Source organism: Trichosurus vulpecula, chromosome 7, assembly GCF_011100635.1.
Source record: "Trichosurus vulpecula isolate mTriVul1 chromosome 7, mTriVul1.pri, whole genome shotgun sequence".
Classification (NCBI taxonomy): domain Eukaryota; kingdom Metazoa; phylum Chordata; class Mammalia; order Diprotodontia; family Phalangeridae; genus Trichosurus; species Trichosurus vulpecula.
The window spans coordinates 30,296,503-30,319,627 of record NC_050579.1 but is presented as its reverse complement, the minus strand read 5'-3'; the positions used below and the strand labels follow the sequence as shown (position 1 = coordinate 30,319,627).

The window sequence follows — 23,125 nt, the reverse complement described above, 5'->3', positions numbered from 1 at the left end:
ATAAGCATAAATATAAGGTCTTATTCTCAGCTTAAAAAAACCACTTCACAAAGATAGGATGAGGATGGCAATGACAGGGAGCATTTATTCCAAAAAAGGATCTGGAGTTTTTTGTGAACAGCAGGTTCTATGAGAGTCAGCAGCATGATGGACAAGTCTCCCAAATAAAGAAAAATACCACTAATGTAACCTTGAGTGGCATTAAGAGAGAGGCTTAGCTTTCTGAAATAAGGAAGCCTGGGGAGCACTCTGCCCTAATCAGACCACATCTAGAGGGCTGTGTCCAGTCATGGGAGGCTCAGTTGAAGGAAGCTGGGAGATGTTCAGTCTGGAGAAAAGGGTTGACACTCCAGCTGTCTCTGAGTATTTAAGGGGCTCTAAGGTGGAAGGGGGAATCAGACCAAGCCTTTTGGGCTCCACAGAGCAAGAGGGGGGAAGCTGTGATGAGGTCAGTTTTCAGCCTGCTATCAGTGAAAACTTGCTAACAAAGGGAGCTTTCCCAAAGTAGATTCCTCCTCACTGAAAGTCTTCAAGTTGTTGCCAGTCAGTAAGCATTTATTAAGTGCTTACAGTGTACCAGAACATGAGCTGGGAAGGGATGGTTCCCTTGGCTAGGTATGACTTTTTTTTCCCCCAGTATAGGTTGAACTATAACTAGGGGTAGCTAGGTGGCACCATAGTGCCACAGAGAGCTGGGCCTGGAGTCGGAAGACTCATCTTCATGAGTTCAAATCCAGCCTCAGACACTTACTAGCTGTATGACCCTGGGCAAGTCACTTCACCCTATTTGCCTCAGTTTCCTCATCTATCAAATGAGCTGGGGAAGGAAATGGCAAACCACTCCAGTATCTCTGCCAAGAAAACCCTAAATGGGGTCACCAAGAGTCGGACGTGACTGAAAACTCAGCAACAACTTAATCAGTTGAACAAGAGATTCCTTCTAGCTCTCAATGTGCTCTTTTCAGTCTCCTCCATTCCTCCCATTCTGTGCTCATATAGAGCACCACACCAGACGCACAGCTGCAAAGCCTAACCCCCAGGAGCCGTCTAGTCCAACCTCTTTGTATTACAGATGAAGAAACTATGCCCTAGAGAGAAAAGACCTGCCTTGGGTTACAAAGACTGTAGAACCAGAATCTGAACCCAGGTCCATCCTCGCAAGACCCTAAGGGGTCAGAATTCCAGGCAATTGCTACCTCCTCATTCCATGGCACACAAAATACCCACTTCCCCTTCCCTTGTAATTCCAGATGGCCATCTGCCACGTTGAAAGCTCCCTCTCCCTGATCTCTCACCTTCATCTAGTTTAGCCCTGGCCAGCGGAGTGCTGGAGCTAGCTTATAACCCACTGGAGCTAGCTGTAACCTGCTGAAGCTAGCTCATAACCCGCTAAAGCAAGCCAGTTGTTAAACTTTTAGTGTGAGCATTTACACCTTGGAAATGGGTTAGAGTTACAAATAGAAACTTGATTTATTGATTGTCCAGACTTAAGGAACTGCTGGAGAAAAGTGTTAATAATGTTTATCCTTCTCTAATTATTCATCTTCGTGCCAGCTAAGCCTTCCAGCTATTTCTGTTTTCCTCTGTTTATAAATCAACCAACACGTATTTATTATGCATCTATTAGGTGCCAGTCACAGGGGACGCAGGTACAAAGAACGAAACAACCCCTGCTGGTAACGAGCTTACGTTCTAATGGGGAGGGGGCATGTATAAGCACCTACAGCATAAATACCAAGCAATAAATACAAAATAGTTAAATATAAGGCAATTTAGGAAGGGAAGGCGCTAGTCAAAATTTTCCCTCCTTTTTTCTTTAGTACTATAACTGTTTAAAAATAGAACACTCTTCTTTTGGGGGAGCTTAAAGGATTTCTGAGGGTAATTTTGGCCACTCTGGATTAATGCTTTAAGGTTTCTCTTTAGAGCCTAAACCCCAGTTAAGGTTGGCCTCAGGTGTGATGGAGCCTTGTCTGGTAAATGTCTCCCTGACCGAGTGCACCTTGTCCCTAGGACTCCAGCAGTGTAAACTCGATCTCCTGGAAATCCCATCTCTATCTTCATTACCCAAGCACCCCATAAAATGAACCCTTTGACCCTTGGGAACTCACAGGAAGAGCAGGGATGAAGATCAGGACGTAGGTCTGAGTAAGCCTATCAGAGTTAAAACAAAAGAGAAAAGGAAAAGCGTTACAGGTGCCCCTGGCAATGAGATGGTCTAGCAGACAATTGGCTGGGTCTGCTCAGGCTCTCCGGCTTGTCCTGAGCACAAGCATTTAAATGTGACCAGCCAGCCCAAGCAAAGGGAGACTTATTCTAATCCCTACATTCCAAAGTCAGCTTGTCACCTCAAAGTCCAAATTATTTCCTCTTTTGAGAAAAAAAAAGTCTCTAGTTTCCAGGACAAAGAGCTTTCTTAAATTCTTATCGCCTCTTATCGCCTCAGACTCTCACCCCCCACAGGCCTCCATTCCTCCATTCTAAAGGGGTTTGGGGACTGAATTCCAAGCTCTTTGACCCTAGAAACAAAAAACAAGTTTTTCAGCCCAGGAGCAGCAAACCGGTGGCCAGGATGCTTCTAGCAGGTAGGCATTGGGCTGAAGGGAAACTGAAGGATTTGAACCATTAGTCCAAAGAGAGCTTCAAACACCCAATGTTTCATCCGGTCCACTGGGCTTTGCTAATGTCTGGGCTCCACTGTCTGGGCAGTGTTTTCTACTCACCATTGGTAGAAGTGACAGTGATAACAGCTATGATTATTACACACCATTCTTAGATTTTTGAAGTGCTTCACAGCCGCCCTCTCATTAGATCCTCACACAACAATCCTGGGAGGGAGGCACTGTCTCATCACACCCATTTGACAGATGGGGGAACTGAGGCCCGGAGCAGCTCACCTGGACACATCTGGATCCTGCCTGAAGAGGAGCAGGATCTGCTCAGTGTTAATGAAGACGGCCCAGCAGGGGAAACAGCACAAGAGGAGCATAAGGATGCCTCGCTGGACGATGACCCCCACGTACTTCAGGTTACGGCTGCCGTATGTCTGAGGGGAACACGGGAGGCAGAGAGGGCTGTTAGCTCAGGATTAAACAAGCCTTTACTGAGCACCTACTATGTGCCTGGCAGTGTGCTAGCTTCTGGACATACAAAGACAAAAAGGAAACAGCCCCTGCTTACATTCTATCTGGGAAGATTTTCCCGTTACTTTCTCGGTTGTCATTCAGTCGTGTCTGACTCTTCATGCCCCCATTTGGGGTTTTCTTGGCAAAGATCCTGGAGGGGTTTGCCATGTCCTTCTCCAGCTCACTTTACAGATGAGGAAACTGAGGCAAACAGGGTTAAGGAACTTGCCCAGGGTCACATAGACTGGATTTCAACTCAGGTCTTCCTGACTCCAGGCCATATATATATTAAAAATGCTTCTCTAATGGTAATAGGAAATCAGTGAAATCTCCCCTCAACTCAGACATCCCTAGGCACTGGGCATATGAAGACAAAAAGGAAGCAGTGCCTGCTCTCAGGGAGCTGACATTCTATGTGGGTGGCCAGGGAAGGCACTGTCTAGGGAGTCACAGGGGGTGAACTGACCCACAAGGCAGACAACGGATCTTCCCTTTGCAGGAGCAATGTTAGGACTGGTTCTAAGTAGAAGGAGGGCATGTAGAAGGAACCTGTGCCACTTCAGGAGAAATGGCGAGAAAGAGGGGTTGCATCTGTGGCTGCAGATAAATGAACGTAAGGGAACATGAGGCGGGAGAGAGAAGCACAATGAGAGACATAAGGAAAGTCCTCTCAGAAGCAGTGAAGAATTGAACGGAGCCTTGAAAGATGCTAAGATTCTAACAGGTGGAGGTGAGAAGGGAGGGTATGCCAGACACGGGGCACTGCCTAGATAACAGCACTGAGGTAGGGGGCACAAACACAGACAACCCTGAACAGGGGTGTTTCTACATTCCTTCCCTCCCACCTCCAGGTTGAATGACTTGCCCAGGGTCATACAGCTAGTAAGTCTGTGAGGTAGGATTTTTATCTTGGTTCTTCCTGCCTCTAAGCCCATTTTCCGTCTGCACTGTTTTTTTGTGTCTCTCATACATACAAAAACAACAAAAAACCCACAAATCTACCTACCTTTAATCCCAGATCATTTCAGTTTTGTAAAACCTGGGCCAAATCCCTCTAAGCCATAGGTGTCTCAGGGGCGGAATTCTATCCTGGCACTGGAGGTCAAGTTACTGAATCTCCCTCCACCTTACTTTCCTCATCTGTAAACTAAGGAGGCTGGATCATTGCCTCCGAGCCGCCTTCAGGCTCCAAATCTAAGCTCCCATGCTAAGCATAATGCAGAGGAAAGAGGCCCGATTTGGAGTCAGAGATCCCAGATTCAAATCCTGCTCCTGCCTGGATGACCTTGGGTGAGTCACTTTGAATCCCCTGCCCCCACCACCTGTAAATGGAGAGGGTTGAGCCAGGTGACTTCCGAGCTCCCTTCCAGCTCTGAGGCCATAATCCTTCGGCCCTATGATCATCTCCAGCAAAGAAAGCCTGCAACGTTGGCAAATGAACATGCACGGCTTTTCCTATTAGCCCAACACAAAGGAATTCATTCAGTTCTGAAACTGAGAATGAAAGTTCTGGAGGCAAACAAGACCCAGCAGAGCTCCTGGGGCTCCTACTGAAAACAAAGGTCAGCTCAGGCCTAGCAGCACCAGTCAAGACAAATGTCTCCAAACACACATCCTGGGAAGACAAAACAAAAGTCTGTTTTTCTATAGATATTTTTGAGAAGACTCAAAACCAGACTCCAGAGCAAATAGGTGCTGCCCTGACATTGGCGGCTAGACAGCTGGGAAGCATCCTTTCCCAGCGGGTGGCCCAGACACGAGCAGGGATGGCTCTTGGTTCCCAGGCTGAGTCAGGGTCATCTTTGCTGCTGCTTTAGCTTCCTTCCCTAAGCAACAGGGAGAGTCTCCAGCCCTGCCTCAAGGGCCCACAGCATCTTTGAGGTAAGTGGGGGAAAGACATTATCACACTAAGGGATCCCGCAAAACCTACACACAGGACAGAAATAACTCTAGGATAGGGACTAGACTAGAGCTGCTAAGTGGTGGCATAGTGCACAGAGGGCCACACCTGGAGTCAGGAAGACTCATCTTCCTGAGTTCAAATCTGGCTTCAGATACTTACTAGCTGTGTGACCCTGGGCAAGTTACTTCATCCTGTTTGCCTCAGTTTCCTTATCCATAGAATGAGCTGGAGAAGGAAATGGAAAACTCTAACATCTTTGACAAGAAAACCCCAAAATGTCATGAACAGTTGGACATGATTGAAACAGCTGAATAACAGGGACTGGACATGAGATTGGGAACTCCTGAAGGTAGAGACTCTTTCAACTAATACAGGTTGGCTCCTGCTTAGTGACTTATAGTCTCAGTTGTCTTCTCTTTGTGACCCCATTTGGGGTTTTCTTGGCAGAGATACTAGAGTGGTTTGTCATTTTTTTCTCCAGTTCATTTGACATATGAGAAAACTGAGGCAAATAGGGTGAAGTGACTCGCCCAGGGTCACACTGCTGGTGCCTGAGGTTGCATTTGCACTCAGGTCTTCCTGACTCCAGGTCCAGCCCTCTATCCTCTGTACCACCTAGCGGCCCTTGTCTTGGAGAGTTGTCTAAAGCACAGACTTGGGTGATAAATCAGAGGGCTCCCTAGAAATGGCCCCAAGCTCTGTTTTTTGGACTAGTGGTCCAGACCCTTGATTTCCCCTCCAGCCCGTTGCCTGCCTGCTAGAAGCATCCTGGCCACCGGTTTGCTGCTCCTGGGCTGAAAAACTTGTTTTTTGTTTCTAGGGTCAAAGAGGTTGGAATTCAGTCCCCAAACCTCTTTGGAATGGAGGAATGGGGGTGTGAGGGTGCAATTCTGAGGAGATAAGAATTTAAGAAGGCCCTCTGTCTCGGAAACTAGCAGACTTTCTTTTTTCTCAAAAGAGAAAATAATTCAGACTTTGAGGCCCTACACCGACATCACCCAAGGAAGAGCATAGGGTCATTGATGCATAGCTGGAGAGGACCTCAGAAGCCTTCTCTAGCCCAACCTCATTTTACAGATGAGGAAACCAAGACCCAGGAAAGTGAAGGATTTAGCCTAGTGCACATAGGCCATGTCAGAGGTCATATTTAAACCCAGCTCTTCTCTTTCCCGTGCTTTTTATTCCGTCTCTTTCCTTTTATCTCTCACTCATTCCTCTTGAAAGCAGAGCCAGACTACGTTGTCTCTGGAAACAACATGGCCTGCCTGGCATCTGTCACCGCCACGCTCCCTTCACCTGTGTCCAGGCGAGGGCCAATGTGAGAGCCTGACGGCTAGCTGCCACCTCCTTACCTGCGAGATAAGCGTGTCACAGGCTGAAGCCAAGCCGAATCCGACTGAAATGCCCGTGACGTTTATCACCTACACAGAGAGCCGTGGAAAGAAAACAACATTGCATCCGTTAACCCAAGGAAAGGAAGCCCTTTCTTCTTCAGTGTGAATAAGACCCACGCCCCTGGCAATCAACCAGGGTGCACAAGAGGAATGGACCCATCACTGGGTCCTAGGGATGGCTAGGTGGTACAGTGGATAGACCAAGAGTCACAAAGCCCTGAGTTCAAATCCAGCCTCATTCACTCACTAGCTGTGTGACCCAGGGCAAGTCACTTTACCTCTACTTGCCTCAGTTTCTCCCTCTGTAAAATGAGGATAATAATATAGTCTCTCTCGCAGGGTTGTTGTGAGGATAACATGAGATAATATACACAAAACTATCCGCCAACCTTAAAGTGCCAGGGAAAGGCTAACTATTATTATGCTGAAACCCGAGGTCTTTCCTATTGCCCTGGTTGCTAGGACTTCCCCTCCTTACTCTGTATACATTTTGTTTCAATTTACTGCCAATATACACATTATTTCCGCCTTAGAATGTAAGCCCCATGAGGGCAGGATCTTTTTTTTTTTTGCCTTTATATCCTCAGCATCCTAGGCTGGCATTCAGTAGGCACTGGATTAATGCTTCTTTAAATACACAAATGAAGGATAAAGCCAGAGCTGTGGTACATCACAAGTTTCAGATTGCTCTCTCTGCTATGGCCCAGGAATGATCCGCCCCCAAGTCATCAGGCAGAGGGGCAAGCTGGGGCCCAGGAAGCAGTTCAAGATGCGGGCACCATTTCTGAATGCTCAAAGACGGGATAACCAGTGCTGGAATTCTGACGTGGCAAGACCGATAACTTTGCCCAGCCCCATCCCCTTCATTCAGATGAGTCAGGTCTGAGAGTGTGCTGTAAGTGGTCCAGCATTCCTCCTTTCTGAGTGATCCATCCTCTTTTTGGTTTGGCTCCCGGTATTACCCCCACTAGAATAGAGACAGCCTCAGAATGACTTCTGGCCTCCCTTCAGTTCTAGGCTTGGGGGGCGGGGCAGAGGAAAAAAGGAAATTTTGCTGATTTCTTCTTTCCACCTTTAGGCCTCACATATCACCAGGACAAACAGCTAACTAATTCACAGGTTGGACCAACTGGTCCAAAGGGCAGTTCCCACTTCCTAGTTTGGAGAATAGTCAGCTACTGGTTGACTGTCATAAGATCAACCTTATTGAATAGCACATGGAGAAGGTAATACATACAGCAATCGCGAGGGTGACGGCATCCAGTTCCAGCTTTCCCAAGTGGCCACAGAACACAGAACTTATGAAACTGATTAGAAACATCATCAGCTGAGCCAAAAACTAGAAAATAGAAAAAAAAAAAACAAAAAATACCGTGATTCCGTGTCAGCCTGCTAGGATGCCCGAAGATGGTAAAAAAATGTTTGTCCCATGGTAAACAGCCTTTTAGCTCCCTCCTAGTCTTTCCCTCTCCAAACTGGCCCAATCCAAAAAGCATTTACTAAGGGCCTACCATGTGAGGGATGCTACGGTAGGCACTAGAGATGCAAGACAAAACAGATTGGGCCTGCCCTCAGGGAGTTTATAATCCTCATCTCCTCCAGAATGCCCACAGATACTTTTGGAGTCAGAAGCCTCACTGCCAGTCTCTGCTCAAACTTGGTGACAGCCTGAGCTGAGAATAAGAAGGCATGACAAGCAAGTGGAAACAACAAAATGTTAAAGAGGACACATAGTAGGTGCTTAATAAATGTTTATCGATTATTAGCAAATGTTTATTGATTGCTTAAGCAGAGAGAAGCAGTGTGAGGTAAGGCCGGGAAAACTGGTTGAAATCAGACTGCAGAGGACCTTGGATATCAGGGTAAGAAATCTGCATTTTCTGTTTATAGACAGTAGGGAGTGACCATCAGAGCTGTGTCTTCTAAAACTGGCTCTGAGAGTCATTGGATCTTATGGAGAAGAATGCACAGAGGTCCCCTAGGAACCTGTTTTCATAGTCCAGGTAATAAAGGCACCTCCTCTTACCTTATCTAGGACAAAGTTTGGTAGCTAGGGTTACACGGCATTCAATTTTGACATTTTTCTTTGTTCTTTTTATTTACCCTGTTGTAGTCATTGACTATGTTGTTTTCTTGGATCTGCGTACTTCTCTTTATTATTTCACAGAACTTTGCCAAGGGAACTTTCTGTCACCAAAAGGTCTGTTTGCTCACTTATTTTCCTGAGCAGAGCATGACTTCACAATAGATTAGTCTGCCTTTCTTGGGAGCAAGGGATTGACTGCTGTCCTGTGATTCCTCAGTAGTATTTTGTTTTCCAAAGTTATGTGTAAAGAAAGTTTTCAATATTCATTTTTCTAAGATTTTGAGTTTCAAATTTTTCTCCCTCCTTCCCTTCCCTGGCCCCACACCCCACCCCCAACAGCAATCTGGTATAGGTGTCCCATGATTCCTAACGGAGAACAGAGGCGCCAGCCTGACCAACACTGCCCTGGAAACGAGCACCCCAATGAGCACTCAAATGAAGGGTGTGAGGCTCTGATAAGCTACCCAAGGGTAGCGTATATTAGCACCTGGTTCACAGGGCTGCTTTGAGGAATAAATGAGATAAGATACATAAAAAACATCCTATCAATGCTTTTAAATTTTTATATCGTCTTGTTTTTATACCACCTTTATTTCCCAAAATGTCCCTTTCTCCTTCCCCACCCAGAAAGTCACTCTTTAGAACAAAGGACAAAAACAGAGAGAAGAAAGGCAGGTCAGCAAAGCTAAGTGAACATCAACCAAGTCTGACAGTAAGCAATATTCTATGCCCATCATCCCCCAACTATGGGAAGGTGAATAGGAGAAATGGAGCTTGTATACCTTGATCTGGCAGGTCAAATTGATCTTGAGCAAGGGGCTTTTCCTCGGGGGCCTCAGTTTCCTTGCCTATAAAGTGAGGGGATTGGATGGTCCCCAAGGTCCTCATAGAGTCCTTCTCTTCCTTAAGACACTACCTTCCTCTGCATGAAGCCTCTCCTGATCCCCACAACTGCTGTTTCCAAATACTCCTTCCCCAGATACTTTGTGTTAACTAAGTTAACTATGGAGTTACCTTTGTATATATTTGTACTTCTTCATTTATATGTATGTATGCATATACATACACACACATACACATGCACACACATGCACACACACACACACACACACACACACACACACACACACACACGTCCTTTCTTGAACTAAACTGCCAAGCATTCAAACTCTGCTTCAGAGAGTGCAATTCTGATGGGTTGTTAGAATGCAAAATGTATGCTTGCCAAAAAGACTATTTTATGGAGAACTCACACAGGCAAGCGTTCACACGGTGGTCAGAAGAAGTGGTACAAGGGCACTCTCAAGGTCTCTCTTAAGAACTTTGAAATTGATTGTGTGACATGGGGGACACTGGCACAGGACTGCTCAGCATGGCGTGCCCGTCTCGGAGAAGGTGCCATGCTCCATGAGCAAAGCAGAACTGAAGCAGCTCAAAGGAAACGTGAGTTGTGCAAATTTAGAGAATCCTCCCCAGGTGTTCACACGGACTATTTGTGCCCGTCCTGTGGCAGAGCCCTCCGAGCTCGAATTGGTCTCATCAGCCACAATAGGACATGCTGCTATCCGAGGGACTCTCAAAAGTCCTCTCCAGCACCATAATTCAAAAGCATCAATTCTGTAGTGCTCAGCTTGCCTTATAGTCCAACAATCGCAGCCACACATCGCTACTGGAAAAACCATGGTTTTGACTACCAATACATTAAAAAATAAATTACATGATTCTTTTTTTTTAAAAAAAAACAACATTAATAAATATAGCACTTTGAGGTTTGCAAAGTGACTTACAAACATTATCTCATTTGATCCTTGGGAGGTAGGTAGGTGCTATTATCATCCCCATTTTACAGTTGAGGAAACTGAGGTAAACAGAGGTTAAGTGACTTTCTCAGGGTCACCCAGCTAGTAAGTGTCTGAGGTCGGATTTGAACTCAGGTCTTTTCTATTCCAGGTCCAATGCTCTATCTACCGTACCACCTAGCCTGTTTCATAGAGGTGTTGAGGTCACATCTACAGAAGTATTTTGAACACTGCAGATTGCTACACGAATGTAAGGGCTTCTGGCAATAAATTGACATATATCATCTCACTGAGCACAACACCATCTGAGGGAGGTACTACAGACACTCTTCTCCCTATTTTACAGATGGGGAAATTGAGGCTCAGAAAAGTTACTCAATTTGCCTAGGGTCACACAGCTCATAAACACCAGAGGTGAGATTTGAACTCAGGACTAGACTGGTGCTCTCTTCTTTTCTCCATGTATACGTGGAGGGCTCTGGATCTGGAGTTAGGAAGGCCAAGGAGAGCCACTTACCTGTGGGATTTGGGGACCTTCCTATCTTATCCGTAGACTAGATAACTCTCTTCCAGCTTTAAAGCTGTAATTTCATGATTCCATCTGGAGATAGCTCAGTGCTCTTGCCCTGGTTTGGGGGAAAGGTCCCAAAGGTGTGTCCTGGGCTGTCCTTTGGTACAAGGCTCATGGCAAGGGAGACAAAGGTGGGGGGAGCAAGTGAGCCACAGGGATTGAAGTAGGATTTAAAGCGATAGCCTGACACCTTACTCTGTCTGGGCCTCAATTCTCTCGTCTGTAAAATGAGGAGGTGGAACTAGATCTCTTAAAATCTTTTTATACAAGAAACAAGTAGGTTAAACATTAAACCCTCCCCCCATAAATCCCTCCAGGAATTCATTCCACAGGTTTCCAATTTGCCTGAGAGAGAATTAGACTCTTTAACATAACACATATCAATATGATACCACTATAACCAGTAATAAAACCAAAAGACAACTATTAGTCTTCCACCATGATAATAATCTGCGATAATTTCTCAGTAGACCAAAGTCTCAAGGCCATGGCAACATGGAGCAAGGTCTCTGTAGTCATTACTAGCTATTACTATCACTACTGTTATATTTATTAGCTGTGTGACCTTGGGCAAGTCACTTAACCCTGTTTGCCTCTGCTTCCTCATCTGTAGCTGGAGAAGAAAATAGCAAACCACTCCATTATCTCTGCCAAGAAAGCCCCAAGTGGGGTCACAAAAAGTCGGATACAACTGAAAGATGACTGAACAAAAGTCATTACCCACAAAGCCCAGGGTGCAGAACAACTCTACCATCTTGACTATATGGGGCCCAGCCTAGAGTCCCAGCAGCAGGGGCCCTATGGCTCCTGGAAATTTCTGGCCTCCAGTGACCAACTGCATGGACTACTTGTTTGGAAGCTTCACCCCAAGCTCCCAAGCACTTTGCAACCTATTCCAGAGCCTCAGTAGCAAGAATGTACTTTGACCAAAAAGTAACCCAGTCACTGGTCAGAGAGCCACGATCCTGTGAACGATGGAAGGGACTGGCCATTCAGTAGATGGGATTCTATCCAGCATCCCAAGGCCAGGCCCGTCCCTTCTCTGCCTCTCAGACAAGGTTTGAGGTCCCTTCTGGCTCTGAAGCTGTGGTCTCAGGATCCCGTGACCCAGACAGTTCTTCAACCCACGGCTGCTGTGACTGTTTGTGACCTATCCTTTAACAAGGAAAAGGCATGAGGTGTGGAGTCAAATGAGATGAGTTCAAATCTGTGACCTCAGTTTCCATATCTGGAAAAAGGAGAAATAGCAGCGCCTCCCTCCCAGGCTGTCCCAAGACTCCAATGAGCTGCTGTGGGTAAACGAGCTTTGCAATCTTTCAGGTACTTTAGCAGGCAGCTGCTGGTTCTGCTGAGGTCGCACAGGTAAGTAGTAGCAATGTAAGTATTGGGTCAGACTCCATTTTGGCTCTTTCATCTAAAGGGCATTGACTGCTAAAATGACAGCCTATATACAGAGAGCGAAGATGCCAGCTGAGACAAGGAGTCCTCCCTCAGACCCTGAGCCCAAGAGCCTTGGCAATGTCTGTGCCTCCAGCCCATACCCTCATACGTCATCCCAGGAAGCAGCCCGTGGTCATGTAGCCTGACCCCTGCCCCTGCAGGTGTAGCAGCCACGCCTCCTGAAGACCCAGAAAAATCAGGGCTTCTCACCAGAGCCCTTGGCCCTGTCCAATGTTTTACCTGCAGAAATGGACATGATTTTATCAGTGGAAATGACGTTTAAAAAGCAGCACTTTCACCTGCTCTGTAACTGCCCCATAAGGACCATGGGCGTTTTCTATCTGACATGCAGCTGAAACCTTCCATACGTGTTCTCCCTCTGTTAGACTGTGAGCTCCTGGAGAGCAGGGATGGTCTTACTCTTTGTTTGTGTTCCTGGCATAGTACACTGCTTTGTGCATAGTAAGAGCATAATAAATGCTTCATTCATTAATTCAATTAATCACCTCATTAGAATGGAAGCTACTTGAGGACTGGGACTGTCTGGGGTTTGTTTGTTTGTATTTATATATCCAGTGCTTAGCACAGTGCCTGGCACATAGGAAGAGGTAAAATAAATGCTATTGACTGACTCATTGACCTACTTTCAGAGAAGTTTGAGAATGAAGGACGAACAACAACCACTCTAAGTTTTTTTTCCTAACATCCTGACATCGATCCTAATTTGTCTTCTCTACCATTTGGACCCTGTTCTGTTCCTGTTCTGCCCTGTGGGGCTATAGTGGATCAAGTCTTTTCCTTCTTTCATATGACAACCCTTCAGATACATCAAGGCAGCCATCATATTCTTCCCTTCCCCAAGCTAACCATCCCCAGTTCTTTCAACTCATCCTCATAGACTTAAGGCCCTTCTCCACGCTGATTGGACTCTCCTAGACATTCCCCAGCTTACCAAAGTCCTCCCTAAACTCTCATACCTAGGACTGAACCCAGCCCTCCAGATGTGGTCTGACCAGGGCAGCGTACAGAGGAACTTTCACATCCTTATTCCTGGCAGTGATTCCTCTTTTATTAAAGCTCACACCCAGGCCTTTGTTTATTTTCGGTTTCCACATCAAGTTTCTGATTGACATTAAATGTGCAGTGAACTCCAATCTCCAGATCTTAAAGACAAACTATCCTCAAACCATGGCTTTCCCTCAACCTGTCTTTGTGGGGTTGACTTCTTTTAACCCAAGGGTAAGACTTGACATTTATTCCTCCTGAATGTCATGTTATTGGACTGAGACCAAGTAAAATTAATCATACATTGTTAATAAAATAAAGGGTGAAGAGTTATGTCAAAGTTAGTTTGTGCATTTTCTTTAAAAATAAACTCCAAAACTAAGGAGATGCCCATCAACTGGGAATAGTTGAACAAGTTGTGGCATATAAATGGAATACTATTGTGCCATAAGAAAGGATGAGCAGGCAGATTTCAGAAAAATCCAGAAAGACTTACATGAACTGATGCTGAGTGATGTGAGCAGAACCAGGAGAATATTGTACACAGTAACAGCGACATTATTTGATGATCAACTTTGTTAGACTTAGCTTTTCTCAGCAATACAGTGATCTAAAACAATTCCAAAAGACTCATGATGGAAAATGCTATCCATATCCAGAGAAAGAACTATGGAGTCTGAATGCAGATGGAAGCATATCATTTTCACTTTTTTTCTTTCTTGTGGTTTTCCCCTTTGTTCTGATTCTTCTTTCACAACATGACTAATGTGGAAATACGTTTACATGACTGTACATGTATGACCTATATCAGATTGCTTGCCATCTTAGAGAAGGGGGATAGGAGGCAGGGAGGGAGAAAAAATTCAAAACTCAAAATCTTATAAAAGCGAGTGCTGAAAACTATCTTTACATGTTAACTGGGAAAAATACTATTAAATGAAAAAATAAAATAAAAATGAACTCCAAATTCTACAATTCATGCCAGTTAAACACCAAAACTAAAATCTATATGTTAACAGGAGGTGGATCTTTCTGGATCCTCACACTTGGTGTGTTAACTCTCCCTCCCCAGCTCTAGACTAGATCATCTCATTTAACCCATCTCTCTTAAAGATGAGGACTTGGGGGTCCAGATCACACAAGGGAGTTAGGGGAGTAGCAGGAATGAGAACCCAGCTATCCTGACTCCACAGCCCAGAGAATTCTTACCACCCCACCACACCCCCACCCTTCTCTTGTACTCATCCTTTGCCTTCCAACCCCATAGCCAATCTGCCCTATGAAATGTCTTTCTGATTCCTTCCCCATTCCTTCTTGCCTCCTGGCCTCCATCCCCATCTGCCTAGGACACCTGAACAACTTTCTAGCCAGTTTATAAATCCAGCCTTTCAGCCTCTCCCCTCTCCAATCCATCTTCCACATTACCATCAGACTAAGCATCCCAAGACACCACTTTGATCTCTTTTAAAGGACAAAGACCATGTCTTTGTGGTCTCAGCACCTTCCTTAAATTAAGTAAGTGCCTGATAAATGTTTGCTGGATTGAATTCGGCGTCACTCCCTTGCTCAAAAATCTTCAATGGCTCCCTACTACTTATAAGATAAAGTCCAAACTGTCATCAGGTTTTCAAGGATCCCTGAACCTGGCACTGGCTTTATCCCCCACTACTTCCCAACATGCACCTCCTCATCTAGCTAGAGCACTCTTCTCATGTGACCCCTATATACACCCTGCTGCCACACTGTTTGGGAATAAATGAATGACGACCATTTATTAAGTGTATACCAACTGTAAGCCGGTCATTGTGCTAAGTACTAAAAATACAAAGAGAAAATGTGGAAAGGGCTCCTTGCCTTCTGATAGGCGGAGACAACCCATACTGGGGAATGATGGCCAAGGAAGAGAGTTTGGTTTGGGGAGTCACAGTGATGCTGAGTGGAGCCCCAGGGAAGTCAGCTGTCACTCCTTTCCAGAATCAATGCAGGTACTGATTTGATTACTGGGCCCAGAGCAAGAGGCAGAAAGGAGGAGACAGGAGAAGGTAGAAGGTTGGGTGGGACATGAAACAGTCTGGTCTGGTGGCCTGGGGCTGTCTGAATAGAGTCAGGCTCCATGAGTTAGCTAGCAAGGTGGCTTGGCCTGGATAAATGGCTTTCTACTCATTGTCACTTGTGTATCCAATCTCTAAGTAGATTGGAATCTCTAGGAGGGCAACTATCATGATAAATGCTTCTTTTAAAGGAGCATGGGGGGGGGGCCACAATAGGTATTAAACCTATTAAACCTGTCTGTTTCTTCAGAAAGCCTGCCAATTTAGTCTGGCAGCAAGATATTTTGCGGTGGGAAGGCAGGACCAAACTTCCAAGCAATTCAGATACCTGCAGGCATACGGTTTTCCGCCTGACTCTCAACTCATCCTAATGCAGAGTTTCTTCCTTGTTTTGGGTGTCCTGGCCCCCTTGGGCAGCCTGGTAAAGCCTATGGACTCCTCAGAATACAGTTTTATTTTAATACATAAAATAAAATCCCCTTATTTTATTTGTCCTGGTAAGTAATAGGAATTGGAATTGAAGGCAGGATTTCTTAATCTGGGGTCCATGGACTTGTTTTTTAAAAATAATTTTGATTGCTGCATTTCACTTTCATTGGAATCCTATGGATTTAGAAACACGATTCTGGGAAGGGGTCCAGAGGTTTCCCAGCCTGCCCCAGGAGTCCAGGACACAAATAAAGTTAAGAACCTCTGAGGCCCCTTCCAGCTCTAAATGTGGTAGGGGGTTAGAGTGGATGGTATCTCCAATCCTCTGATTGCCTTTGGAAGCAGAGGCTCCTGGAACTCGGCCTGCCTACTCATTGCTAGATCTATCCATGGCTAATGAGCATGACCCCACTTGGGGGTTATGGCTTCTCTCCCACCCTCTTTTCCCTTCTCTTTCCCCCTAACCATCTCTAACCTCCTGGTTCTTATCCATACAATCATAGATTTAAGAGCTATAGGATCACCTGCCTAGTCCATCCCACTCAGTTTCTGGAAGCCAAGGGAAGTAAAGTGATATCTCAAAAGTCAAGCTAGGTGGCACCATAGTGCACAGAATGCCAGGCCTGGGGTCAAGAAGACTCCTCTTTGTGAGTTCAAATCTGGCCTCAGATACTTACTAGCTGTGTGACCCTGGGCAAGTCACTTTATCCTGTTTGCCTCAGTTTCCTTATCTGTCAAATGAGCTGGAGAAGGAAATGGCAAACCGCTCCAGTATCTCTGCCAAGAAAACTCAAATGGGGTCACAAAGAACCGGACATGACTGAAACAACTGAACAACGAAGTCACATAGCTATTAAATGGCACAACTGGTATTCAAATCCAGGTAGTCCAATTCTAAACCTCATTCCACTCTTCTATGCTTGACTATGAGGAAAAATCTGGTTTTTCCTTTAAATTGTTTTTAATCTGTGAGCAATTAGTTCACAGAAAAAGTCGTGTCCTATAGGCTCACTGGGCCACCCAGGGAGATTCAGTGACATCTAGGCTATTAGAGTATTTTCATGCTCTGGGCCTCAGGCCTCAGCAAAATGAAGGGGGTGGATGCAATACCCCTTCCAATCCCCTCCAGCTCCAACCTGCTATGATTCTACAAACCCAGCAGCAGCCAACCCAAGGAAGGGGTGTTGTGTTTTGTGATTTGGAGAATACGGGAGTCATTTTTCCTCGTGTCACAGGACAGGATGATACTGTAGAAGCAAATGAAATCAGGGGCTGAGAAATAAATGGCTACTCTCTGACAAAACCATGCCTAGAGAAGAGAGACAGACAGAGAAAAAGAGCGAGAGACAGCGAAAGAGAGGGAGAGAGAAAGAGAAAGAGAGACAGGAAGAGAGAGAGGAGAGAGAAAGAGAGAGGGAGACAGAGAGAGAGAGGGAGAGGAGAGGAGAGCCAGAGAAAGAGAGAGAAAAGAGGCAGAGAGAGAGAGGAGAGGGAGAGACAGAGAGATGGGAGAGGGAGGGAGAGAGGGAAAGAGAGAGAGGGACAGGGAGGGGGGAGAGAGCAAGAGAGAGAGAGAGAGGCAGAAAAAGACAGAAAGAGAGAGAAGGTAGGGAGAGAGAGAAAAAGAGAGAGAGAGGGAGGGGGACAGAGACAGAGAGAAAAGAGGAAGAGAAAGAGAGCAAAGAAAAGAGAGGGGGGAGAGACAGACAGAAAAAAGAGAGAAAGAGAGACAGGGAGGGAGACAAAGAGAAAGAGAAAAGGGGGCACAGAGAAAGAGAGACAGACAGAGAGAGACAGAAAAAAACAGAAAAAGAGAGAGACAGGGAGGGAGGCAAAGAGAAAGTGAAACAGAGTTGAATTTAGCAGGGTTCTAAGTTAGGACCTGAGTTCAAATCTCAATTCTTCCACTTACTACCTGCATGACCTTAACCCTTAACTCATCTGGGCCTCAGGTTGGTCTCCTGTGGTGTGTGCACTAGATGGCCTCTGAGGTCCCTTGCAGCTCTGAAATTATGATTTTATGACAACCTCTTTCTAGCCTGGCACCCAAGTCCCTTGCTAAGCCAGATCTGTCAGAAATCTCTCTGTCTGCGGGCTATTTCTGATGCCTAAGCAACAATTCGAAGGCAGAGGGCCTGAAGAGTGAGTGGTCTGGCTATTTCTAATGAGAAAAAAACATCTATTGCCTGCACACGCTGATGGTACTGTGTCTTTTTCTTCCCTGCCCATCTCGTTTAGGGCGATGATACTCTCACCTGATCAGAGACAGCTGAGACTACTCAGCAGGAGCCAGGTGCTCCCAGTTCTGTAGCAAGGATGCTTGAAATCCCCAGGGCTGAGTTCATTTGCATTTGTGGTGTTCTAGCCACCTGTGAGGCCCTAGTGAAAAGGTCTTGGGGAAAGGGTGGATGTCTTGGAACTGAGCAGCAAAAGGCTATTTCAAAGTCCTGCCTGGCTGGACATCAAGAGCTGCAGAGACAGGATGGGACCAATCTGTCCTACAGATGCCATAATGTAATCCATTTGGCAAAAGATAAACACTGCTCCAGCCTGATATGCCTGCAGAAAAGTGACTTTTCTGGTCAAACAAGGCTGTGCTCTTAACAGTGGAGCTGAAGACGTGGGTTTTTTTAAGCCACCTAAAAGGACAGAGATGCAGCAAAGTATTACAATTCATAGGGATCTTACAAGAGGAGGTGACATTGGGAGTCATGTCAAATTCAACTCTCATTTTACAGAAGAGAAAACGGAGGCTCAGAGGTGATTCACCATGGGCCACAGCAGCTAGTAAGTGTCTGAGGATTTGAACCCTGGATTTGAAGTCAGAAGATCTGAGTTCAAGTCCAGCTATTAATTTGTTCTCTGTGTGACTTTGGGCAAATCATTTCACGTCTCAAGCAGAGGCTCTCTCATCAGTGAAACAAGGGGGTGGAGAACTAACTGGCTGACCTCTCCCTGAGGTCCTTCCAGCTCTAAATCTATGACCTCAGGACCATCAAGTCTGAGCCCTTCCATTTGGGAGGTGGAGGTGAGAATTTCGTATGGAATTTACCAAACCCAGAGTTGACCCTTTAGGGATGGGGGTTGGGGGGTGGGGGTAGGGACATCCAGAGAGTTTAGAACTGTAAGAGACCTGAGAGGTTACCTAGTTCAAGCCCTTCATTTTACAGGAGACTGAGGCCTAATGAGGTCAAAGAGACTTGTCCAAGCTCTGAGTCCAAGCTGGGAGCTGAACACAAATGAGAGAGATATGGAAGAAACTGCCCTTGGGGAAGTTGCCTGAAATCAACTCCTTGATTAATCAACTCTGCCACTAACTCTCCGTGTCACCTTGGGTGAATCATTTACCTTCTTCAGGCCTCAGTCATCTCATCTGCAGAACAGAGGGAATGGATTGCTTGATTTACAAAGGGCCCATACAGCTGGAACATTTTGTGACAGTGTAAAAATCCCAGTGACACTTTCAGCCCACTGCCCTGCCAAGTGGGATCATCTCTCCTGGCTGCCAGAACCTCAACCCAAGAGGAGTTGCAGCACCTGGATTTGGTCACTTGTGACCACATATGACCACTTCTTGTGTGACTTTTGTTCAGGTTACCTGACTTCCCTGGGCCTCAGTTCCCTTATCTGTGAAATAAGGGGGCTTGACCAAACGGTCTTTATGTTCTCTTTTGGCTCTAAATCTATGATTATACAAATTCTTTTCTTCTTTTTCTTTCTTGTTGTTAATGTAAGGAAAGGATATAGAATAGTTTCTCTCTCCAAAAGGCTGTAAGATTCAAAAATCTACCTGAAAGACCTTTTCTAGGCAGAAATCTCTCAAGTGACACATTCTGTTATGTATTGTCTTTGGCACTAAAGATTCTAGGAGACACAGCCATACAACAAGGGAGACAATTTGGCTATCTGGGTCCTCAGTCTCTCCAGCTTTAGAATGGGCACAGTGATCATTCTCCCTAACTTCACAATAGATGAACTGAGGACATGGGAACCTAATTTATTTTCTCAGTCAAAAAAGGAGATGTAAGGACTCTTTGGGGCTTTTGGCAATAACATACATCCCTTATTGGCTTTGCTGGTTTGAGTAGGTATCCTAGAAGGCCCTGATTTTTCCCAGAGTCATCTCTCCTCCCAGAGCACAGTCGGGGTTATGGCAAAAACAATGAATTAGGGGTAGAATCATAGACCTAGAGATGTAGGGGACCTCAAAGATCATTTAGTCCAACCCCCTCATTTTACAGATGGGGAAACTGAGGCCTGGGGGATGTAACTTATAGGATCACAGCTCTAGAAGCCACCTTGTACAACCCCCCTTGTTGTACAAACAAGAAAATTGAAACCCAGGGAGGTTAAGGCAGAGGGTGAGCTTCAGGCACCCTGTTCTTCTGACTCCAGAGCCAGTATGCCTTCTACTTTATACCACTCTAACCTGGGTTCAGACTTACTTGTTATGAGCTTGGGCAAGTCAGTGACTGTCTCTGGGCCTCAGTTTCCATATCAGTAAAGTTAGAGGTTTGGATCCGACGGCTTTTAAGTTTCCTCACTCTGTTTCTCCAGCCTACAGGTCCCATTCTAAAGGATCGGCATCAGATTTGACTAGATCCATAAGAAATTCCCACGCCCGAATCCCAAACCCGCAGTGTCCTGCCCTTCTTAGAACTCCCTTAGGCGGGTTAGGTCCTGAAAGTTGAGTTTGAATAATGCTGCAAAGCTAGCAGACCAAGCTCGTCCACGCGGTAACAGTTTGCGTAATCAGGGACGAAATTGTAAAAAAAGAACCTTTCCAAGTCAGGTCAAGCAGAAGTGGGGACATTAGCGCTGTCTCTTATGACAGCAGACAGACAGACGCTGGCTTCCCTTCTGCACGCAGGAAATGCCTGCCCTCCTTGCTCAGCAAGAAGCCCGGGACTGCTGCCGGTCCCCGCAGCCATGACTTCCCCAGCTGGCCCTCCAGAAGCCCCGGGCTGGAGTCCTCCAGGTGGGCATTCTGGATGAGCCCAAGAGCGAGGTGGGGAAAGGGAGGGAAAGGAAGGAAGGAAGGCGGAGGGCGAGAAGGTGGAGGGGAGCTTACCACCGGGCCGGCCAGCCACAGGAGCCCCCGCAGTTCCTTTCGGAAGTTGAGGGTCAGCAGCCAGCGTAGCCCCCGGGCCTCGGAGGGCGCTGGCACGTCCTGGGGAGCCTCCTCCATACTCGGCAGACTGGCTCCCCGGCGCAGGGTACAGAGAGGGCCAGTGAGCGCCTGGACTCTAGAGGAGCAGTCTCCGCCCCGGACCGCCCCTGCTCCAGCCCGAGCCCGCCCAGATCATCCCAGGGCGGGCCGGGCCACCGGCAGCTGTGGGGCAGCGCAGACTAGCCGGAGACGCCAGCGCGCAGCTGGGAGCCACTGCCCGAGCGCCCCACGGCCACGGTCCTGAAAGCTCTTGGAGAGTGTTTGGAACGCGCTGGCCTGATCTGCCCGCCTCCAGGAAGCCTGTCCCCGCCCCACCAGGACCGGCCATTCCTCCGACCGAGCCGGCGACCTTGACCGCGTATCCTCTAACGGTACAGCCTGGCGCGCGGCGCCCGGAGCCAAAGCACTTGGCTCTCAGCTCCATCTCTGCCATTAACTACCTGCGTGACGCTGGCCAAGGCGGTTCCTTTTGGTCCGCGTCAGCCTCCCCACCTGGAAGATGAAGTCGTTGGGCTTAAGGCTCACACAGGTCCCTGCAAGCTCTAAACACTATTCCTTCCTGAAAGTACAGTACAACCCCACCCTCCTTCCCCAAACAACTTCCCTCCTCAATTAACTATGAATCCGTGAGAAATGGGTATTTTTAGCTAAAGGGCTTTGAACGGCTTGGGGGCAAACAGAAGCACAAACACTGAAGGAGAACGTAACATTTTAAAGCTAGATTTTTATTAATCACCTACATTTCCGAATGTATTTTCCACCCACTCCAGGTAAAACCATCTCTTATGTCAAACAAACAAACAAAAATAAGGAAAAGAATAAAGTGAAAAATAAACGTAATACGATCAACCCATTTTTTAAAATGACCATTATATCCTGTAGACCACTTCCCCCCACTTCTGCAGGGGCCAGAAAAGGGAGAGGAGATATCCGAGATAACGTTTGAAAGCAGCAGGGTGCAGGGGAAAGAGACATCACCAGAGCAGGGGTCAGCAGACCTAGGTTCAAGTCCATGTTTGGCTGCTAACTGACTGGTAGCCGTCACTTCTCTGTAAATTGGTGGGGTTGGGGTGGGAGTAGGGGGCTTGAATCAGAATATTTCTAAGGTTCTGCCATTCTACGAGGGTCATTTGTCCATTCACTGGGGAATTACAGTTAACTGCTCAATAGAAAACTCCCCAGATGGCTAACTTAATCTATGCTTTAATAATAGGCAGCATGTTCATAGCATTTTAAGATTTGCCAAGCGCTTCACATAGATGGTCTCATTTGATCCTCACGATAACCTGGTGAGGTTGGTATTATCATTATTTCCATTTTACAGATAAGAGAAACTGAGGCTGAAAGAGGTTAAGGACATTGCCCAGTGTCACACAACTAGTAAAGGGTCTGAGGCAGGATGCCCACTTGGATCTTCCTGAGGATACTCTAGGCACTCCTACCCAAACCATGCTCTTCCTCCTGTGGTCTTCTTCCTTGCCCCCCTAATTCTGGAAGCCATGCCTTGCTTAGTACAGCTCAATAGTGCATTAAGCTTTGTTGGCCCCCACATCACTCTGTTGATTCACGATGATCTTTTATTGTTCAGTCCTGTCTGACGCTCTGTGACCCCCGTTTTGGAGTTTTCTTGGCAAAGATACTAAAGTAGTTTGCTATTTCCTTCTTCAGTTCATTTGACAGATGAGGAAACTGAGGTAAAGAGGGTGATGTGACTTGCCCACGGTCACACATCCAGTAACTGTCTGAGACTGGATTTGAACGCAGGGAGTTGAGTTTTCCTGACTCCAGCCCAGAACTCTGTCCACTGAGCCACCTACCTGCTGCAAAGATCTATATCCCTAAGTTTTTCACACACACACACACACACACACACACACACACACACACACACACACAATTATAGCTGTAAAGCTGATTTGTTTTGTACCCAAGAGTAAAATTCTACATATATTCCCATTGAATTTCATCTTCGTAGATTCCAGCTCCATGCTTCAGCCTATCAAGAGCTTTTTGGATCCTGACTCTTTTATTCCATGCATTAGTTGTTCTCCCCGTTTCGTGCCATTTGCAGATTTGAATATCTTATTATCTATGCCTTTATCCAAATTATTAATAAAAATGTGAAGCAGCATAGGGCTCAGCATAAATCCCT

At 46.3% G+C, this 23,125-nt stretch overlaps 1 protein-coding gene across 3 annotated transcripts in view; it reads right to left on the bottom strand.

The window, feature by feature from the left end:
- The window catches only part of LOC118858725 (multidrug and toxin extrusion protein 1-like), a 73,281-nt gene extending 51,974 nt beyond the window's left edge, over nt 1-21,307 (bottom strand). The window contains exons 1-5 of one of the 3 annotated variants that reach the window (XM_036769330.1): nt 20,875-21,307; nt 7,660-7,761; nt 6,381-6,449; nt 2,898-3,046; nt 2,112-2,154 (exon numbers count right to left, since the gene is read on the bottom strand). In XM_036769330.1, coding sequence (XP_036625225.1) covers nt 2,112-2,154; nt 2,898-3,046; nt 6,381-6,449; nt 7,660-7,761; nt 20,875-20,991 — 480 coding nt within the window. In that variant the 5' untranslated portion in view covers nt 20,992-21,307. The remainder of the gene's footprint in view (nt 1-2,111; nt 2,155-2,897; nt 3,047-6,380; nt 6,450-7,659; nt 7,762-20,874) is intronic. The other 2 variants (XM_036769329.1, XM_036769331.1) reach the window with 2 other exon arrangements.
- Nucleotides 21,308-23,125: the final 1,818 nt, after the last annotated feature.